Source organism: Rhynchophorus ferrugineus, unplaced genomic scaffold (genome assembly GCF_030347505.1).
Source record: "Rhynchophorus ferrugineus isolate W39M unplaced genomic scaffold, kcgeb_rfMv2 rfM10, whole genome shotgun sequence".
Taxonomy (NCBI): Eukaryota; Metazoa; Arthropoda; class Insecta; order Coleoptera; family Curculionidae; genus Rhynchophorus; species Rhynchophorus ferrugineus.
This window is the reverse complement of record NW_027472589.1, coordinates 26,331,905-26,352,197: the sequence shown is the minus strand read 5'-3', so window position 1 is coordinate 26,352,197 and position 20,293 is coordinate 26,331,905. Positions and strand designations below refer to the sequence as shown.

The following is a 20,293-nucleotide window of genomic DNA, read 5'->3' as shown; positions in this document are numbered from 1 at the left end:
TTTAATTTTACACTGCTTTTTGATGGAAAAAAATACCGCTCCATCAGAACAACAACAAAATGTTGGTTAGCTGACTTCAAAAGTGGACGTAGAGATACCGATGATACAGAACGCAGTGGACGTCCAAATAAGGTGGTAACACCAGAAAACTTTTAAAAATTCCACAAAATCCTTTTTAATGGCCAAAAAGTGAAGTTACGTGAGTTAGCTAACATCATAAAGGTATCAAAAGAACGTGTTGGTTTTATATTGCATGAGCATTTGGCTATGTGAAAGCTCTGTTCAAAGTGACAACGTGTTGATGATTTTAAGCAATGTTTGGCCATGATTAAACGTAACAAACCGGAATTTTTGTGTCGATATGTGACAATGGATCAAACATGGCTCCATCACTTCACTCCGGAATCAAAACGATCGTCATCTGAGTGAAGACCAACTGGTGACAGGGTTATTTGAGAAAAAGGATAAATCGTTCTAAAAAAGTGGTATTAAAATGTTAGAGCTGGTTCGGCTGGTAGAGTAGTTGAGCGCTGGTATTATTGTGTGGCTTTTGGTGGAGATTACGTTGATGGATAAAGATAAAGTCAATTTTGAACAAAAAAGTGTTTTAATAAAATACAGAAGTATATTGCCCTTTATGTTCCAAAAAAAAACATATAGTTCTAACATATGGTACTCAAATACCACTATAAATATAGGTCATATCTCTGTTAGCGAAAGAAAATGTTATTAATCATTTCAGTACTTCAACTACGCTTACGAAAAAAGTAGAATTAATTCAAAACATTAAAAATAAATATGACATTGTGGCATATATAAAACGCTCAAGAATCTCCATGAAGGCTCTGAAATGGAAAGTCTTACCACACCCCCGATATTTTCCAGACTACAACATTAAAATACCGCACATAATTCATCGTCTTCTGATACTTAAATAAATAAATAACGAAATATCCTTAAATATTTTATAAACATAAAGTTACATTAAACATAATATTTACGATATATAGTAAATATCATCTTGAATACTTTCGTTTCTTGAGTGATACACACCATATTTTCCCTGTACGGATCGTTCGTTTGTAGTCGTCGTTGACGCCAACTCCTGTACGTTTATCCAGACGGCTATGGCGGTCTGGGTCACGCCAACTTGTGGGTATACACGATGGAATCGATTTTTTTACTTCATTAAAACGAACCACACCTACGGAAGGAATCGACTGAAAAGAAACGTGCTCTACACTTCGTAACTAACTTTTCAAACACGATGTGTAAAGTCTGATATGACGGCGGTAACCGACTATGCAAGTAGGCTATGCAGGAGTATAAAGCGATTGTTTTTTTTTACTATAATAATCCTGAATCTTTGTTTCACCCCTCGAGTCATCAAACTTCAAAAAGCATAACATGTTTATGTTAACATAATCACAATTTGCTATCTTTACATATAACAATCTCAAACATTAAACATTAAAATATATTTTTTGCTGACATCTTTATTAGATATGCTTAGTACAATCTTAATTATAAATTAATTTATTACTATATTTCATTTATACTTGGATTAATTCACAAGCAAAGCGAGTGCGAGAGAAATATATCAATATGTGGTCGTCAATTATAAAACTATAATAACTTAAGCTATAGTTTACACTAAAGGTATACACTGTATATAATTTCGCATGGTTTGTTTCGCTTAAATCTTCTGATATCCTGCGCGTTATCCAGTAGTTGTATTGCTTTCACGTTAGTATGTATAATTTAGTAATCTTCTTTCGTTTTTCAAGGCGAAATCTTGGATAACTTCGTAAATCCATTTGATTTCCAGGTCATCGTGTAGTTCTTCGTTGGTTACATAGCGATAGGCGTTGGCTGTTAATCGAAAAATTTTGTTTTGACAGCGTTGAATGACTAGTTGATTGGAATTTTTAGTGCGACCTCATATTTGCACCCCATACGTCCAAATTGGCTTTATGATTGTCTGATAAATCAATCTCGTTGATTTTAGATCAAGTTGAGAGTATCTTCCGACTAACCAGTATAATTGTTTTATTTTTTTTTCTAATGTGTTTTGCTTTTAGTCTAATATGATGTTTCCAATTTAATCTGCCGTCCAGATGGATGCCGAGGTATTTATCTGATTGTGCTTGAAGAATCGGGTATCCATTGAGTGATATAATTAAATTTTTGTTATTTCACCGCAATGCAAAATTAGCATGAACAGAGTTGGAGCTATTAAGTTGAATTTTTCAATTTTCGTCTATTTGTAGATTTTTTGACTGCCACTTATACTTCTTCTACTGCCCTAGGCAGAGATATGTTGTTTGCCATAATAATTGTGCAGTCCGCAAAGGTTCCAAGTAGTATTTCTTTTGTTGTTGGTACGTCAGCAGTGTAGATCAGATACAGGATAGATCCTAAGACGCTACCTTGTGGAACTCCAGCCGAAATAGTTTTAAACTATTAATAATAAACTTTAATAGTTTTCTTCCGAAAAAATATAACTCCAGCAATTGACAATAATTACGCGATAACAGTTAATCATTACATATTAATCCCAAATGTCAAACCCGATCAAAAGCTTGTCAGATATCCAGGAATATTGCAGGGCAGTATTTATTTCCTTCAAACGCCTTTTCAATAGCCGCAGTTACTCTGTGCACTTGATCTATTGTTGAATGGTGATTTCAAAAACCAAACTGGAAATCTGGTATTATTACAACATTTTTAACACGTTTAAATATTAGTTTCTAATAACATATATGTATCTTTTCGTGGCAGTTCTTTGAAGAGCCAGGTGAAATACCATCTATTCCAGGTGCCTTTTTAGGATTGAGGTTATCAATTTCAGTGGCAACTTCCAAAGGAGAAATTAGATTTAGATCTACATCGGGTTGATAAACAGGAGATGTATCCATGGTAGATTCTATATCATCAGGTAATGAAATATGTCAATTAAGTATTGTGCGAACAATTCAGCTTTTTCATCGTTGCGTCGAACCCATTCATTTCGATCACTTTTAATCGGCGGTACTCGAATAATTGGTCTTTTAAATCTTCGAGTTGCTTTCCATAGCGAATAAACTTTGTCTGCTTCTGAGCTTAATTCACTTATATATTTTTGAAAGCAATTCTGTTTATATTCTTTGATCTTTTGTATCGTCGGATTACTAATTCCATTAAAAGTAGTTTTGTCTGCAGCATTTCTGGTTCTGTGCCATACTCCTCTAACTTTTCGCCTTTCTTTTACCATTTCTCTAATTTCAATGGGGTAAATTTTTTTCAAAATTTTTCCGAGTCACTATATTTGTTGGTAAGATTAAGCTTTATTGTTTTTCTTAGGATTGTCGCGCCCAGTGTTAACAATACTGGAGTGTGATCAGATGTTAGATCGCACAAGCTTTCTGTACTAATTTGATTTAATGAGATGCCTTTTGAAATGTAAAAATCCAGCAGGTCTGGGACTTTATTACTGTCTGTGGGCCAGTAACTAACACTCACTAATATTTTTAAATGATATTTAATTAAATACAGTTTCCATTAATTCTCAATAATCGACAAATTATTGATATTTTCAATTGCCACTGAACATTATGAAAAATATAATAAGCAAAATTATTTTCAGAACAATAACAGCTTCAGAGATTCAAATACAAGTATACACTAGCTTTCTTTGCTTTTATGTTATAAATATAAATATCGAATAATAAATGAAGTAATACATGTTTATATATCAAAGCAGAGAATATATGAATAAATTATATATTAAAACAATAAGGAACACAATTAGATAATTTATTTTTTACAGTCTAGAAATTAATATTACAGGAACGTATTTACAAATGTACAACTAATTGGGACAAACTTCTGCCTACTGTCTGTAAGAACCAGAATAACTTTAAAATGATATGTTAACATTACTAAAGTTTGTTTTGCCAATATTTTCAATTTAAGAGTAGAAATATTTTTGATATATAACATTAATTATAGTAACAAATGTCTGTATATAAAATGACATGCAAACTATAACACTCATCAATCTTTTTTGAATGGCAAACTTCTGCCTACTGTCTGTAATTGACCAAATTAGATCACAGGATTCTATTTTGAGGTATCACAGCTAAAAGACAGCTTGGAAAGAGAATTCGATAACTGTAGAGTGTAGAGGAAATTCTTCTTTTACTGATTAATGGTCCTGGCTCGGTTAGTTCTACCTAGGAATTACATACATTACACAATGTATACAGTTTATTATGTTTGTCTCATAATAGATTAGAAAGAAACACTTTAAAATTATATTTTAACATGACTAAAGTTTGTTTTGCCAATATTGTCAATTTAAGTGTAGAAATATTCTTGATATATAACATTAATTATAGTAACAAATGTCTGTATATAAAATTACACGCAAACTATAACACTCACCAACATTTTTTAAATGGCATTAAATCGAATTACCACAAAGATTCAAGAAGGCATTTTAAATTTATATTACTACATCTCTGAACATTATAACAAAAATGTCATAAGAAATATTATTTTTTGAACTCTAACACTTTCAGACCATCAAATAACAGGTCAATTGAAAAGTCCCATGCCTACCATAAAACACATTTTTTTGGCAATTTTTTTTTGTGGTACGATTTGTCCTTTGCTTAAAAAATAAGCCTCAGTTTCGGCGATCACCTCTTCATTCGACGAGAATTTCTTCCCAGCGGGCATTCTTTTGAGATCTGAGAACTGTAAATACTCGTTAGGGGCCAGATCTGGAGAATACGGTGGATGAGGAAGCAATTCGAAGCCCAATTAATGGATTTTTGCCGTCGTTCTCACTGACTTGGGACACAGTGCATTATCTTATCGGCGATTTTTTTCTTGAAACGGTCCAATTACGCTATGTAATAGTCGCTGTTGATGGTCCTACCTTTTTTTAAGCAGTCAATTATTCCATACGCATCCCAATATACAGACGCAATAAACTTGCCAGCCGACTGTTGCGTTTTCCCACGCTTTGGAGCGGGTTCATCGTGTGCAGTCTATTCGGATGACTGTCGATTGGACTTCGGAGTGAAATAATGGAGCTATGTTTCATCCATTGTCACATATCGACGCAAAACTAGGGCTTATTACGCTTGATCATCTTCAAACACTGCTCCGAATCATCAACTCGTCGTTGTTTTTGATTAATTTTAAAGTAAGCTCGCGCGGCACCTACTTTGAACAAAGCTTTCTCATACCCAGATATTCGCAAATGATATGATGTACACGTTCAGTTGATATATTTACAGTGTCTGCTATTTCATTCAATTTCAATTTACGGTCGTTCAAAATTATTTTGTGGATTTTTTATATTTTTTCGTAGGTAACAACCTCTTTTGGGCGTCCACTGCGTTCACCGTCTTCGGTGCTCCTTTCACCACGTCTAAACTTAGCATACCAATCCTTGATGGTTGATTTTCCTGGGGCAGTGTCCGGAAACTCGGCATCAAGCCAAGTTTTTTATTCAATTGTATTTTTTCCCCTCAAAAAGCAATATTTCTTCACTCAAAATGCTATAATTCACAAACTAATAATTCGACAGCAGTCAAATTCATACACGCATCTTTTGAGGGTTATGGCTAACCAAAAAAATATATGGATGTAATTCTAGTAGCGCCAACTATGTGTCAGGCCGGAGACTTTTCAATTGACCTGTTAATGTATTCGCCTAGCTAGCCTAGCTCGAGTGGTAAAAGAAAACTGATTTGAACAATTTTCTTTCGGAAGTTAATCCACCTTCTTGAGAGCTAACGAACGAAGGATTTTGTTAATAATTTGAAACTCACCATTAACTTTAATGCTTCACCATTAACTAACATGCATTTTTATTTCAGGTCATTCCCGGTAACATTAACCCGTATCTGGAGGCCAAGCGGCAACTGGATCCACCCATATGGGCGAACAAGATCCGATTTTACCCCTACAGCCACCACAAGCGGACGGTGTGCATGCGCGTGGAGCTCTACGGCTGCAGGTGGACCGACGGCATCGTCAGCTACACCATCCCGCAGGGCGATAAGCGCGGGGCCAACTGGGAATTTTACGACCTAGGCTACGACGGCGTCTGGGACGGCAACGAGCTGAAGCACGGCCTGGGCCAGCTGACCGACGGGAGATTCGGCCACAACGACTTCAAAACTGACATGTACGACGGCCAGACGTGGGTGGGATGGAAGAACGACACCAAGCACAGACCAATCGAGGTCAAGTTCGAATTCGACCGCGTCAGAGAGTTCTCCGCCGTGCACCTCTACTGCAACAATCAGTTCACCAAGGACGTGCAGGTCTTCTCCGCGGCGAAGGTGTCGTTCAGCATCGGCGGCAAGAGATTCAACAGGGGCGAGCCCATCACCTACGAGTACGTCGAGGACAAGATATTCGAGGACGCGCGCAACATCACCGTCAAGCTCCACCACCGCGTGGGGAAGTACGTGAAGCTGCAGCTGTTTTTCGCCTCCAAATGGATACTAGTCAGCGAGGTGTCGTTCGAGTCGGTGACGGCCCATGGGAACTTTACCGTGGAGCCGGAACCGACCACCACGCCTCATGTGCGCATCAGTTCCGATCACGAGCACAAGATGGAGATACCGGTGCCTAATAACGTCAACGAGTCCACTTTGGTGGTCATAGTTTTGATTGGAATCTTTCTTCTGCTGCTACTCATCGCCGGCGTATTCCTTTTAGTCAGGTAAATCACAATTATATTTTATAATCAAATAAAAAAATACGTGTCCTGATATAAATATATTAAATATATATTATATTATTTATTATAGTGTTGGCAACTATCGACTGAAAATAATAGAAACAGTCGATAGTAAAAAAAACATAGCGAATTAAAAATACTAATTACTATTTCAAAGGCACACTTCGACTAGTTTTCTATTGATGATAACAGTCGTCAGTATAAGTTTTAATTGTGCCAAATTTCGCGATTCCAGATACCCCCGTTTTCCTCAAAAAAGGAGGCTAAATTTTCGCTAAGCCGATTAATCTATAGGGATCAATAGATTACAGGAAAATATACCTAAAAATAAATAATATTTGCAGCATCGAAGTTCAATTTAAAACCTTTTACAGTAAACAGTAACTTTATTGTCGCAAATTCTATAAACCATCACAAATTCTAGATTAAAAACAAACTAAAAGTACTACATAATAATAATAAATTAATAGAATTTTAGTAATTACATTCAAATACACTTGAAAATTCAAAACATATGGCAACGTCTTATTAATATAGTTCTTAATTTCATTCATTTTATTAAATAGTAAAATAGTAGTAAAATAATAGTACTACAATAGTAAAAGTAAAGAATGTCATTCACTTTTTCATTCATTTTTCTAAAATAATTTTAATATAGGCAACATTCCACAAAATGACTTGTCATTGTCTTTATCAATGAAAATAAAATTTGATTGGTTCACTACCATTTTGATTTTTGAATCCAATAAACTTCAGTTTTAGAGTTACTTTAAGGTAAATATATACCATTTATTTAAATTTCCAATCTTAGGTACAGCGTCGAATTATAATATATATTAATATCCCAAAAATCTGTATATGTAATTGTCTATTTCTTTACAGACTAAAGAAAAGAAAGTACCTTCGAAGCCCCAACAACTCAAATTTAGACTTTCCGAATGCCACATTACCTCCACACGTACAAAATAATGATGGACTGTACAGTGTGCCTGAAAAAGACGCTCATAGAATTGAAGCGTATGGTGTTACTGAATTAAATAGCTCTGGCGATGAGTACTACAAGAAATGTTATGGAGGATCATCCACAAAGTCAAGCCTAAGGTAAACATCTCATGCAATTTTTACCAATATTTAAGACTTTTAACAAAACCATCATTTTAGATCAACTTTACCACTTCCACATCCTGAGGAAAATACATATCAAGAACCCTACCAAGCGATGAAGTTTGCTCCATATTACAGTTACAGTCCTGTTGTAATGGAAATGACGAACACCAACAAATGCCAAAGCCATTGTGGTACTAGTTTCATTATTTGTATCTAGCCAGCATTTTATTTCCTCGTATTTTAGATAACTATGATTATGCAATACCTGAGGCAAACACACTGCCTCTCTTGAGTGGGTCAGACCAAAATACCTTACCGATGACCAGAGGCAGGATGAATAGTAATTCTTATCAAAGAACGAAGACAAATCAACGAGTTTCACTGCGAAGTACACGTAGTGAGGGAGCAGAAGCAAAAAGGGTAAAAAAATGAAGTTATACCATGTTTTAGTTCATTTATGTATTCATATTTACACTTCAGTCTCCCACACAGCAAGATGCTTTAGCAGTATTACGAAAACGTCTGGAAGAGACATCAATTCCCGAGTTTCCACGTCATCGACTTCGAATGCTATCCAAACTCTCAGAGGGAGCATTCGGAACTGTAAGTACAGCAATGCATTTTGAAGGCAAACGTTAACTTGTTATTTATTAGGTATACATTGCGGAGGCTGATGGTATAGTAGAATATCCCTCGGGAGAACTCGATAATAGACTAGTAGCCATAAAATTTTTGGGTGATACAGCATCTGATAAAGAAAAGTAAGATATTTGTTTTGGGGCCTTCGCCATTTTATCAAGACTAAATGTAATTTGTGTTTCAGGAAAGACTTTCATAGAGACGTTCGAATTTTGGCCGCCCTAGACGATGACAATATAGCTCGAGTCCTGGGCATTTGCAGTCAGGAGGAGCCACTTTGCGTGGTCATGGAATACATGGAGCACGGTGATTTGTGCCAGTTCCTCAAGATGCACATCACCAGTGAAACCACGTCAGGCCTACCTTACGGCGTGAAGTCTCTGAGCTTCAATTGTTTATTATACATAGCTACTCAGATAGCTAGCGGTATGAGATATTTGGAATCTCTAAATTTCGTTCATCGGTAAATATTTTAATTGTTACGAAGACACAGAGACAGTCTTATCGGTTACTGATCCTATATTTTATTGCAGAGATTTGGCAACTAGAAATTGTCTGATTGGAAAGGCCTATCAAATAAAAATATGTGATTATGGTACATACAATGAACTCTACGTCAATGACTATTACAAAGTAGATGGTAATACTCCATTACCCATTCGTTGGATGTCTTGGGAAGCTGTAAGTATAAATTATTATTTTCAGTTAATATACTCAAATTTTTAATTAAGATGTCACTGTTATCACTGAATAATAATTTACAGTATAGTTTGAGTCTTGCATCATAAGAACATAATTAACTTGATAAAGAAATCGATTTTCCCTTATTTACTTGGTTGTAAATTTTAAGCTTTGATATGTCCAATAGAAATCATATGCTTCTAAATGCTTCATTTTAGTATATCTTGTTTTATTATTAGGATGTTAATAATTAGATGTTGATATTAATATAAAAGAGCAGTAAAATTTTAATTTTTTCATATATTCCCACATACGCAAGCTTGAAATCTCCATGCATTCATTGCTCACTTTTTTACTTGTTTCTACTCATTAAGCAGTAGTAATTCAATCCTAGTAATATTTTTTATTAATTACATCTTACATTAGATATGCTTAGTACAATCTTACTTAATCTTCGTACAAGTTCGTGTGGTTTGGTTGGATTCAATCTTCTGATTTTCTGCGTGTTGCCAAGTACCTGTACCGCTTACACGCTGTTGTGATTTAGCAACCTGATTTTTAAGACGAAATCTTGAATCACTTCGTATATCCCTTTGATTTTGATATCATCAGGCAGTTCTTCGTTGGTTAGGTAGCGATAGGCATTGGTAATTAATCGTAAAACTTTGTTTTGGCTGCGTTGGATTATTAATTGGTTTGATGTTTTACATTCATCCCATAGGTCCAAATAGGGTTTATGATTGACTGACAAACTAATCAATTTTTAATTTAGGCCAACTTAAATTGGATATATCATGTTAGACAAAAGCTAGAGCAGATTAGACTCAAAGTCAAGCAACTTTACTGGTTAGTTGGAAGATGCTCTCAACTTGACTAAGTTAAATATTTGATCTATATTTCAATCGTGAAAAAAGCAACAGGAATGTATAAAGCAGATGTTGCAATAATTTGTACTCCAGAGTAACATTCACAGAACTCATTCAAAATTGAAAATTTCGCAAATAAACACTCTGTAGTTAGCATTTTTTTAATTGCAGGTATATCAAATGAAGTACACGACCAAGAGTGACGTATGGGCTTTTGCTGTGACCCTTTGGGAGATCCTCACGCTGTGTAGGAAACAACCCTACGACACCCTCACCGATCCCGAGATCATGGAAAATTTGGCAAGGCTACATTGCGACGACAAGCAGTACAAATATCTTCCGAGACCGTCGAATCACAAAGACATCCATGACCTGATGCTGGAGTGCTGGAAGAGATCCGACAAGGAGAGACCGACCTTCAGGGAGATTCACATGTTCTTGCAGCGAAAGAACTTGGGATATGCGCCTGTCTGAAACGAAACAAACAGAGACTTTTGCAATAAAAGAAATAGGTTATTATAAATCGCTTAATATTCCTGAGCAATAGGGAATGGACCTACCACCATTCCTATATTATTTACACAAGGGATCAATGTTCTTGTATATACTACACAGGGTGATATGTTTTTAGTTGGAAGAGCGTTAGTTAGCTTATTTTCTATTTTCAGCCTGGTTAGATTCGTTCAACTAAAAACAAAACCTTTTTGCGCTAGATCTATTTAGGGTAGAATTTGTAGGTTTGTTCAGTTTCGTCACTATCACAAAACCTATAAATTCACCGAGTAGTTCGAACCAGGTTGAATGGTTGTTAAAATTGTATTTTTAGGCAGAAGAATGTATTTTTGAACTTTCCATCTAGCCTTTATTTATTTTAATGTGATCTATTATTGTAGTTAGTCTTAGAAAATAATCTCTAATATATGCTGAAACCAAAAAAAAGCTAATTAATAATTTAAGAGACAATCTGTAGGGTAGTTACTCATTTCTTACACGGGGACGTCTGATCGAGACGGCCGAGAAGCATCGTCAGTATATATTGGAGAAGGATCTTGTTGCTTAATCATCGAAGTTTCTTAGTGGCTTAATAGAGTTTTCTAAAAATGCTTCAAGACATTTGTTGAAGATTTTCTCACTTGCACAATAAAAAAGACAATGTTCTTAGACTTAAAAGAATTAAAGATAAAATATATATCTGTATATTGCAAATAAGTGACTATATCTATTATATATGACGACAGTATATGTACTAGTCATTTTTGTTTTTTTTTTACTATTATATACTTAAAAAGAATCAGAGGATTATACATATACAGTGTACGACAGTGTTGCTTAATGTTTGATGGTATGTTTTTGCCACACACTGTATATATACTTGTTGATATATTTGATGTAACGCAACGAGTCATCGTATGCAACGACTTCGAAACCATCTGAAGTGATTTACGTGTATTGTTTCGTTTTAATTTGAAAGACTGACCTGTAGGTACTTAATGTCCCCACATCATCAAATGTAAAGAATCACACACGTCTGTTACTCTCTTAGCGCCTAAAATTTAAATAAATATATTATAAAAAGAAAAACTTTTGATACAACATAACTGTGCTTCAAACTGAACACTAGATTTTTCTACTTGGAGTTTTTTTTTATACGCTAGCAATTTAATAATAAATCGTAGCAATCGACGCAAGCAATGTCTATTATTCGGTTTCGTACGTCAAGTTGTTGTTGTGTTTTCGTTTTTTTTACGTGCCAATCCGTTTGGTTCGTTGGATTTCTCTCTCTCAATGTACAGGCACCGCCCTCGTCATCCATAGCGTTTCTTTCTATGGTGTTTTTAAGGTATTATCGTATAGGAACGTTCAAAATTAATCAATGCCCGAACTAGATTTAATTTTAACTATATCTCCCCACCAAATGTAACATTCCAAACTTGAATAATGATGTCTATTAAAATAAAATGGCACAAATTTGATTCGATTATTTAAATTGTAATTGTGTTATGTATATGTCGACATATCAAGAATTCATTAAATTATTTGCAACATTCACCATGCTTTTTATTATTCTTAATTATTCATCAACGGACTATGTTGAATTTGACAAATGGAGAAAATAAACTAAATAATCATTTTACATCCTGTTTTATTTATTATTCCTACAACGTTATCCAACAGCACCTGCCCTCCCTAAACTCTATTCCTTACTGGAAATTTTAAGTTAAAAAGTTTGGATTGCATGAAAAGTAAAAGTAAAATCTTTTCAGTAAGGAAATTAATTTATAAATTAACTTCACCAAACAGGATTATTCGGAGTATGTGTTAAAAATCCTCGCTATTGTTCATAATGAAAATCCGAAAATTCAACAAAATTTGTGCGTGCCTGTTGTTTGCCGTAATTTTTGATGAAAAATAAAATCTTGTATCAGGAGCATACGAGAGCGAGGAGATGATTTTGTTTATGTTTTCGATGACGAAACTAATTTCAAAACAAAATTCACCAAAAGTTCAAGATTCTATCTACCCCAAGAAGGTGTTCCTCCTCGATACTTCTATGTTCCTAATGAAAATCTGAAAATTCAACAAAATTTGTGCGTGCCGTTGTTTGTCATAATTTTTAATGAAAAATAAAATCTTGTATCAGGAGCATACGAGAGCGAGGAGATGATTTTGTTTTGTTTTCGATGAAACTAATTTCAAAACAAAATTCACCAAAAGTTCAAGATTCTATCTACCCCAAGTAGGTGTTAAAAATACCTCCTCGATACTTCTATGTTCCTAATGAAAATCCGAAAATTCAACAAAATTTGTGCGTGTCTGTTGTGTTTGCCATAATTTTTGATGAAAAATAAAATCTTGTATCAGGAGCATACGAGAGCGAGGAGATGATTTTGTTTATGTTTTGAGTGACAAAATTAATTTAACAAAAAGGCAGAATTGTATCACCGAAAAATCTTTACGAAAAATAAAATTTTGTATCCGGAGCATAGGAATGGAAAGAGCTGATTTTGTTTCATCATCGTGATATATTAGTGCCATTAAACTAAAAATCCTATTCAATTTTAATGCTCTTTGTAATTTTATATCTAGTTAATTATGATTATTCAGTCTAGATGTTTTTATGGTCGATGAACAATTTACTGCGCCATCTATAACTGAATAGCTGAACTTCACGGTCATGGCCTTACAGGTTTCTGTAATAGGTATAAAACGTCATCACACAAATCTGTTAAATAATAATCATAGTTTTCGGTATTCGACATAGATGTCCCCACTTATTCATTAAATTCATTGGAAAATGTATAAAATTTAAATAAAAAACAAATGTTCTTGAAAACTGTTTTATTAGTAAAATTAACATAATAAAAAATAAAACGAAGGATGACAATTCCTCATTGCTTTCCATATTTTTATTCATTTAAAATAATGATGTATAATCAATTTATACATCCAAAACAGAATTAAAATTTGGGTTATGGCTGTGTAAACTCTGTTGCCTTATTTATGTATAAACTAATATTAAATATTATGTTTTATTATATAATTAAAATAATTGTTTCATGTTTTAATGTAGACGACACAAAATACACTACAGTAATAACACTTAATTTTATACTGGTTCTCTAAGATTAAAATTAAAAGTTTTAGGCATCAATAACTTGCTAATCTATATTGTTACAATAAAAATATTTTGCATAATGTTTCGCATAATATAGAATTCAAGTTTCAATTACAAAATCGTTTTAATTACATTACTATAATATTACAATATAATAATAATATTATCTAATAAATAATTTTAATTCCTACTATTTCTTAAATATTTTCTCTGGATAATGCAATCATAATACAAAAAACACATTGTTAAATATTAAAAATAAAAGTACATAATATCCAAGTGAAATTTAACAAAATTATTGTAAAGTGTACCGATTTAAAAAAAATTACAACTTTTTTAATCGGTAATAATTAATAATTAAGTTAAAAAAAATACCACACCATGAACAAATATTTTAATTATAGTTTTCCAGCCTCTAAAAATATAGTACTCTTAATATAAATCCATGACTAGTAGCATCACCGAGAGCTGCACCTCATGGTACCTTCCATCCTAATAGATAAGATGTGGCATCCTACTTCACCCATGGATTCGACCACAGCACAGCAGAGTAAACACTCATGTTACATACGTGACATGTTCTGGAACAAAGGAAATGATATTGAGAGAAAAACTTGGGTCACTTTTCTAAAAAGGGCTAATTATGGAATAAACAAACGATCATATAAAACTGTACTAAAGTCCATGAACAACCTGCAAAGTTTCAAGTTTAAAATTCTTAAAACTATGATGTAATACAAACCACTATTAATATTAAATATAATAAAAGACGACTGTCTTTTAAAAAAAATTTAATTTATGCATTGATTTGCTATCATATCGAAGCAAAATTAAACAAAGAACTATGGATCAATAATTTAATATTTTTAAAAGAAAGAAAATATTAACATATATTAAAATTTGTATATTGTGAAAGTCAAAGGGGACAGAGAAAATTAAGACCAATAAGTTTTAAGCATGATATGTCCATTGTAAATATTCACAGCTTAAATTTGATCAACAAAATATTAATATTATGTATTGGTTTAAGAATAACAGTGGTTTCTCTTAGATTACAATGAAAACTATATTTAACCCTGAGGAATCACATTTATAATAGACATATCATTAAAACTACTTGAAGAAAATTATTTATTTACCTGTTTCTTTATAGTTCCTTAACAGCTTACTTTCTTCTTCGTCTATGATTAGTCTCATTCTATGATTGCTTGCTGCATATTTGGCTCTATTTAAATTTAAAATTATACATGTAATAATATATAATTTAATATTAAATATTATATCTTACTCATAATTCTTACAAAATTAGTTCTAGTTTACTCACTATATAATGATTATTTAACTCGTCAGAAACTATATACTAACCAGATATTAACATTAAAATGTTAGATACTTGATATTAAATTTCTTATATGAAATTAAAATAAACACAAAAAATATCGTTTAATAAGAAAAACATAAAAAGCATAGAATAAAGAAATTTTTTTATTCTTTAAGAAGTTTCTTTATTCTGTGATAAAAAGTTAATAAAAAAATTCTACTGTGTGATAGATATGTCATTGATTTTCATTGAATGATGATTCGTTATAATATACAAGAATTTTTACAGAATAGGAAATATTATTTAAACTCACATTTTTCTATTGTCAAATTTTTTCTCCAACTATAGGCAACCAAAGAAATATCAATTTTCACAATGGATGCAGCGCCACCTGCAGGAGCCTGTACTAAATATAAAATTACAGTTTGCTGTAACATATACAGCGTTAAAAGTAAATTTTTCCATAATACTGTGTTCTATAATACATTACTCATTTTTCATATATAGTCCTTCCAATAAAACAGCCAATATACCAAATTTAAGATTTTATTTATTTTGACGCTTTTAAATCAAAGTCATGCTAATTAGTAAAATGAGAAGGAAAAAGGCTTCGATTTTAAAAGCGATTTTTGGTTTTCATAAACTGAATTAGGAAGTAAATTAAGTAAGATTGAAATGTTAGGTATTTGGTATTAAATTTCTAATATGAAATTAATATAAACGAAAAAATATCGTATAATAAGAAAAACATACAAAGTTTATAAAAAAATTCTACTGTGTAATAGAAATGTCATTGATTTTAACTGAATGGTGATTCGCTATAACATATAGGAACTGTTATGGAATAGAAAATATTATTTAAACTCACATTTTTCTATTGTCAAATTATTTCGAATTTGTTCACATTTAGGCAACCAAAAAATCTCAATTTTACAAGAGTCGCAGTGCCATCTTCAGGAGCTATACTAAAAACAGGAACTGTACTAAATATAAAATTACAGTTTTCTGTAACGTATACTGAGTTCTAAATAAAGTTTTCTATAACACTGTAGATTCCTATGACATTCATTTTTCTTTAGCCATTTGTTATATATAGTCCTTCCAATTAGACATTCAATACACCAAATTTAAGTTTTCATTTTTTTGAATCTTTTTAACAATAGTCATGCTAATTAGTAAAATGAGAAAGAAAAATCCTTCGAATTTAAAAGGGGTTTTAGGTTATGTTATAAAACGAACTTGTATATTATATATAATGAATTAAAGAACATGGTGCTCATTAAAAAAATATGAATATGAAAATATGATTTTTTATAGATATAGAGGAAAATATTAATGAAATTTTTATATAAAATACATTTTTACATGTATATTCAAAATTTTGGCACAAAAATATCTTTTAAAATTATCCAAAGTTAAACTAAAATTGATATGAAAACGTGGAAAGAAAAATTAATTATATTTTTGATAAACACAAAAAGGTACACAGAAAAAATTATGTTAAATTATTTTTTGTTCTGACCCAAAACTAAAATTTTGTTAAAGTTGTTATTCTAAGAATATTTTAAATATGGGTTAATTTTATTAATAAGTTTCCAATCAGTAAAAAAATAAATATTGTGTCAACTTTTATTAAATGTTATTATACTTTGCCTGATGACCAACTTATTTGTTATATTATAGCAACACATAATAGCAACTGTTATTTATTCATATCTAGTGGATAGTGGAAATTTATACTTATACATACATATACAGAGACAATTCAAAAAATTGAATTGATTATAGTAACAACCATAAGTATAGAAGCCACAGGCTGATATCTTCAAATAACTTTAGATATTACAAAATTTATTATTAAAACAAAAACTTCTTTGATGTAAAAAGCGTCATAGAGAAAACGATAAAGCCACAAACGGTTCCTTCACCATTTTGATCTAATAATAATTCAGAAATATAGACAATAAAAAAGGCCAAGACAGATAAATGTTAAATGAGGAATCTATGACTTTAATACCGTTAAATTTATATGCAAGTATATTTATACAATATTTTGAATAATAATTTAAGTTAATCCCAGTCAGTTTTTAAGATTTTATTAAAAATAAAATATTTTATTAAAAAATTTACCTTCACCATTTTGTCCTAGTTTAATAAACATTTAAAAAATTTGAATAAGGAATGTTAATTTTTCAAGGGAAGATTATGTATATTATGTATAAATGTGTCTTGCATATAGTACTATTCAGTATAGTATTTACTATATATTTACAGAGATATACAAGTTGCAATTAGGCTTAATTTTAAGAAAGTCTTTAAAATTAATTGTAACACATACCTGACTGTGATAAAATACTCCCTAAAAAGTAAATAATTGGTAGTAAACTCAGAAGGAAGCATATTTGTACTCATCATTATCACCTTCTAAAAAATAAGAATTTATAAAAATTAATTTAAAGAAAAATTCTAAAATAAAGATATGCATTGTTGAACCCAGAAAAAGATTTTTATATATTATTATATTTAATAAATTAAAAAAGTATGAAAATAGTATATTAAATTTAACTTTTATTTAAATTCGCATTCGCCATTATGTAAACACTAAACATTTACAAATATATCCAATTTCTTAAATATATCCCATGAATTAAATAACTTTTCAAGAGGCTGACTATAATATATTCTTTGCTGAGAATAGAACAATCAGATTGTATTAACTATTATATATATATATATATATATATATATATATATATGTATATATATATACTCTATATACTCTAACTATACTCTAAGCATATATATATATATATATATATATATATATTTAGAGTTTATATCTCTCCTAGAATTTCTTGTTATAACAATATTTTCTCCAATAACTAATATATTATGAAAAACCTACAATTAAATAAGAACAAGAGTATACTTACTTTGGATATAAATTCCACTGAATATTTCTGTTCTAATTTTTCCTAGATATATTTTCTATGGACATAATTTACCTAAAAATGCAGAAAAATTATTAAAAAATAAAATGTGCTAATATACAGCAGCATTGGAAATTTTATATCAATTATTCCTAATTTCTAAACAAATAAATACATTATTTTGGTATATTAGTAGGTAAATCCAAGTTTAAAAATAAAAATTGAAAATTCAATGACAATTTATAGGATATTAGGTGTATAATGGGTTGCAAAAAAAGAAGTAAAAAAACAAAATTAAACAAAGATAATAGTCTGGCAACTCTATATACAATCAGCTGTATACTAAGTTGCCGGAGAATACTACATATTGTAATAAATTACTAATATTGATACATTATGTATAAATAGATTAATTTTATCATTAATGACTTATTATTATGATTAATTACTATTTTCAATCGTTATTTTTTTGACTATCGACTGTTCCGACTGTTTTCAGTCGATAGTTACTACCCAACATACTTATTTCTATATAATGTTTTTGGTATAGGCAGCTTTGTATACACTGAGCTGTATATTAAGTTGTAATATTAAATATTAGTGCTGAAGCTATGATTATTGCATTATAAAATATCTTGTATTTACCCATTAACAATCCAGTGTTAAGTTCCTCTTCCAATGCTGTTGTAGCTAATACTGTTACCATCCTACAACATAGGAAAGAAAATTAAACTATTTATATTGTAAAAGAAAGATCCAAAGTAGGAAATTATAATCATATGAAAATAAATTCCTCCTATCGTAGTGATGGTCAAAATATATACCAAATATCTAAATTCAAGAAAATCAGTTTTTATGTAAGGATAAATAGAAGTTAAACTATAGTATATAATATAACATTAACAAGAACAAAGTTATATTAAAACATCCAAAATTGTCATTACAAATCTTAATAAAAAATATAACACATAGAAGAAATAAGCTGCTTACCATGGATATTTCGATAGCCTATTTCTTCTTATCTCTCTCTATATATAGAATGATAATTGATAATTGATAATTTATTTCAATTTAACTGCAGGTTTAGCTATGGAATGCAGATTCAATTTATATCAAAGAAATTTATTGATGATTGATAATTTCAAAGATAACTGTATATAAAAGCAGGTATAGCATATTTTGTCGAAAAAATTGTAATTCGAATAATAAATTATATTATATTTACCTATAATCATGTCTTAATTACTTAGTTTTTGGTACTCAATACTTAATGGTGACGATCATATATAATGAACACTACCTGGAGATATGTGTGATGGATAAATACTTTCACAATAATCCTGATAATTTTCATTAGTACATTATTCCTTTGGTGTTGTGACCCTGCAGATTGCAAGAAAAATTAAAATCCATTTTTAAATTACTAATATTCATATGCATATTATTGGTACTAATCTTAATTTAGATTGTGGAGAAAATAATACATGTAGTTAAATATATGTTACATTTTAAAAAAAGGTTTAGTACTCACCAATTAACATTAATAATATAATTCCTAGGGAAGAAATTGATGTTATTAATTAATTAGATATAATATAACTATTTCACACATTAATTTCTCCTTTTTCTCCATAAGATTTCTCCATATATAATTCAACAAGTAATTGTTAGTTTTTACCATGAAAACACAAACAAAAACAGAACAAAATGCTTTAGAAAATATACATATACCTTGGAAAAATAATATATAAATTATAATAAAACGTTAATAATTTTTATTATTCCTACACTGTCATAGAGCATATGAGAAGAAATAAAATAATTATTTAGACTAAAAATGTTCATATTGACCAATACAAATATAAGTTATAATGAATGGACAATAATACATATTATACATAGATTTTTTACTATAAAGTTAATTTGTTAGTTTAGAAAACAAATTATTAGAAGTAATTTAAAATATACCTTCACTATTTTGTCATTAATAAAATGTAAAATAAATATTACAAATTTTGGGACTTGACAAATGTTATATTTAGTTATCCATCTATTTTCCAACTTAACAACTTATTCGATATCCTCCATTTACTGAAAAATTTGTCAACATATGGTTAGATCTTGTAATGAGATTTTTATAATAATGTGCTCTGAATAGAAAAATTACCTGAGATTCATAGTTTTAATAAACTATTACAATCATCATGTGATTTTTTACTGTGTTTTACACGTATTGTAACGTATATTTAGAAATTTTTGTATTAGATATTTAGAAAGATAAATATCAATAAGATAAAATAATAATGTTATGAAATATAATTGAAATTATTTATTTAAAAAAAAAACAGAAACACTGTTGTAATAATTGAATATAAATAAGTTATATTG

At 30.6% G+C, this 20,293-nt stretch overlaps 1 protein-coding gene and 2 long non-coding RNA genes across 6 annotated transcripts in view; 1 reads left to right on the top strand and 2 right to left on the bottom strand.

The window, feature by feature from the left end:
• LOC143203938 (discoidin domain-containing receptor 2) overlaps nt 1-12,087 on the top strand; it is a 403,820-nt gene extending 391,733 nt beyond the window's left edge. For all 3 annotated transcript variants that reach the window (XM_076416275.1, XM_076416274.1, XM_076416276.1), the window contains 9 exons: nt 5,874-6,727; nt 7,628-7,846; nt 7,907-8,043; nt 8,097-8,272; nt 8,333-8,455; nt 8,507-8,613; nt 8,676-8,954; nt 9,025-9,172; nt 10,210-12,087. In XM_076416275.1, coding sequence (XP_076272390.1) covers nt 5,874-6,727; nt 7,628-7,846; nt 7,907-8,043; nt 8,097-8,272; nt 8,333-8,455; nt 8,507-8,613; nt 8,676-8,954; nt 9,025-9,172; nt 10,210-10,512 — 2,346 coding nt within the window. In that variant the 3' untranslated portion in view covers nt 10,513-12,087. The remainder of the gene's footprint in view (nt 1-5,873; nt 6,728-7,627; nt 7,847-7,906; nt 8,044-8,096; nt 8,273-8,332; nt 8,456-8,506; nt 8,614-8,675; nt 8,955-9,024; nt 9,173-10,209) is intronic.
• A 1,402-nt stretch (nt 12,088-13,489) lies between these two features.
• LOC143204339 (uncharacterized) lies at nt 13,490-15,369 on the bottom strand. 2 transcript variants are annotated; one of them, XR_013007573.1, is made up of 3 exons: nt 15,289-15,369; nt 14,794-14,879; nt 13,490-14,235 (listed from the first exon to the last, which is right to left on the bottom strand). It is a non-coding gene; the product is annotated as an uncharacterized LOC143204339 (long non-coding RNA). The 2 variants fall into 2 exon arrangements; XR_013007572.1 differs by lacking the exon at nt 15,289-15,369 and adding an exon at nt 14,943-15,157 and having other exon boundaries at nt 13,491-14,235.
• A 1,942-nt stretch (nt 15,370-17,311) lies between these two features.
• On the bottom strand, nt 17,312-19,323 carry LOC143204338 (uncharacterized). The gene is made up of 4 exons (XR_013007571.1): nt 19,131-19,323; nt 18,551-18,612; nt 17,909-17,980; nt 17,312-17,399 (listed from the first exon to the last, which is right to left on the bottom strand). It is a non-coding gene; the product is annotated as an uncharacterized LOC143204338 (long non-coding RNA).
• Between the last annotated feature and the right edge of the window lie 970 nt (nt 19,324-20,293).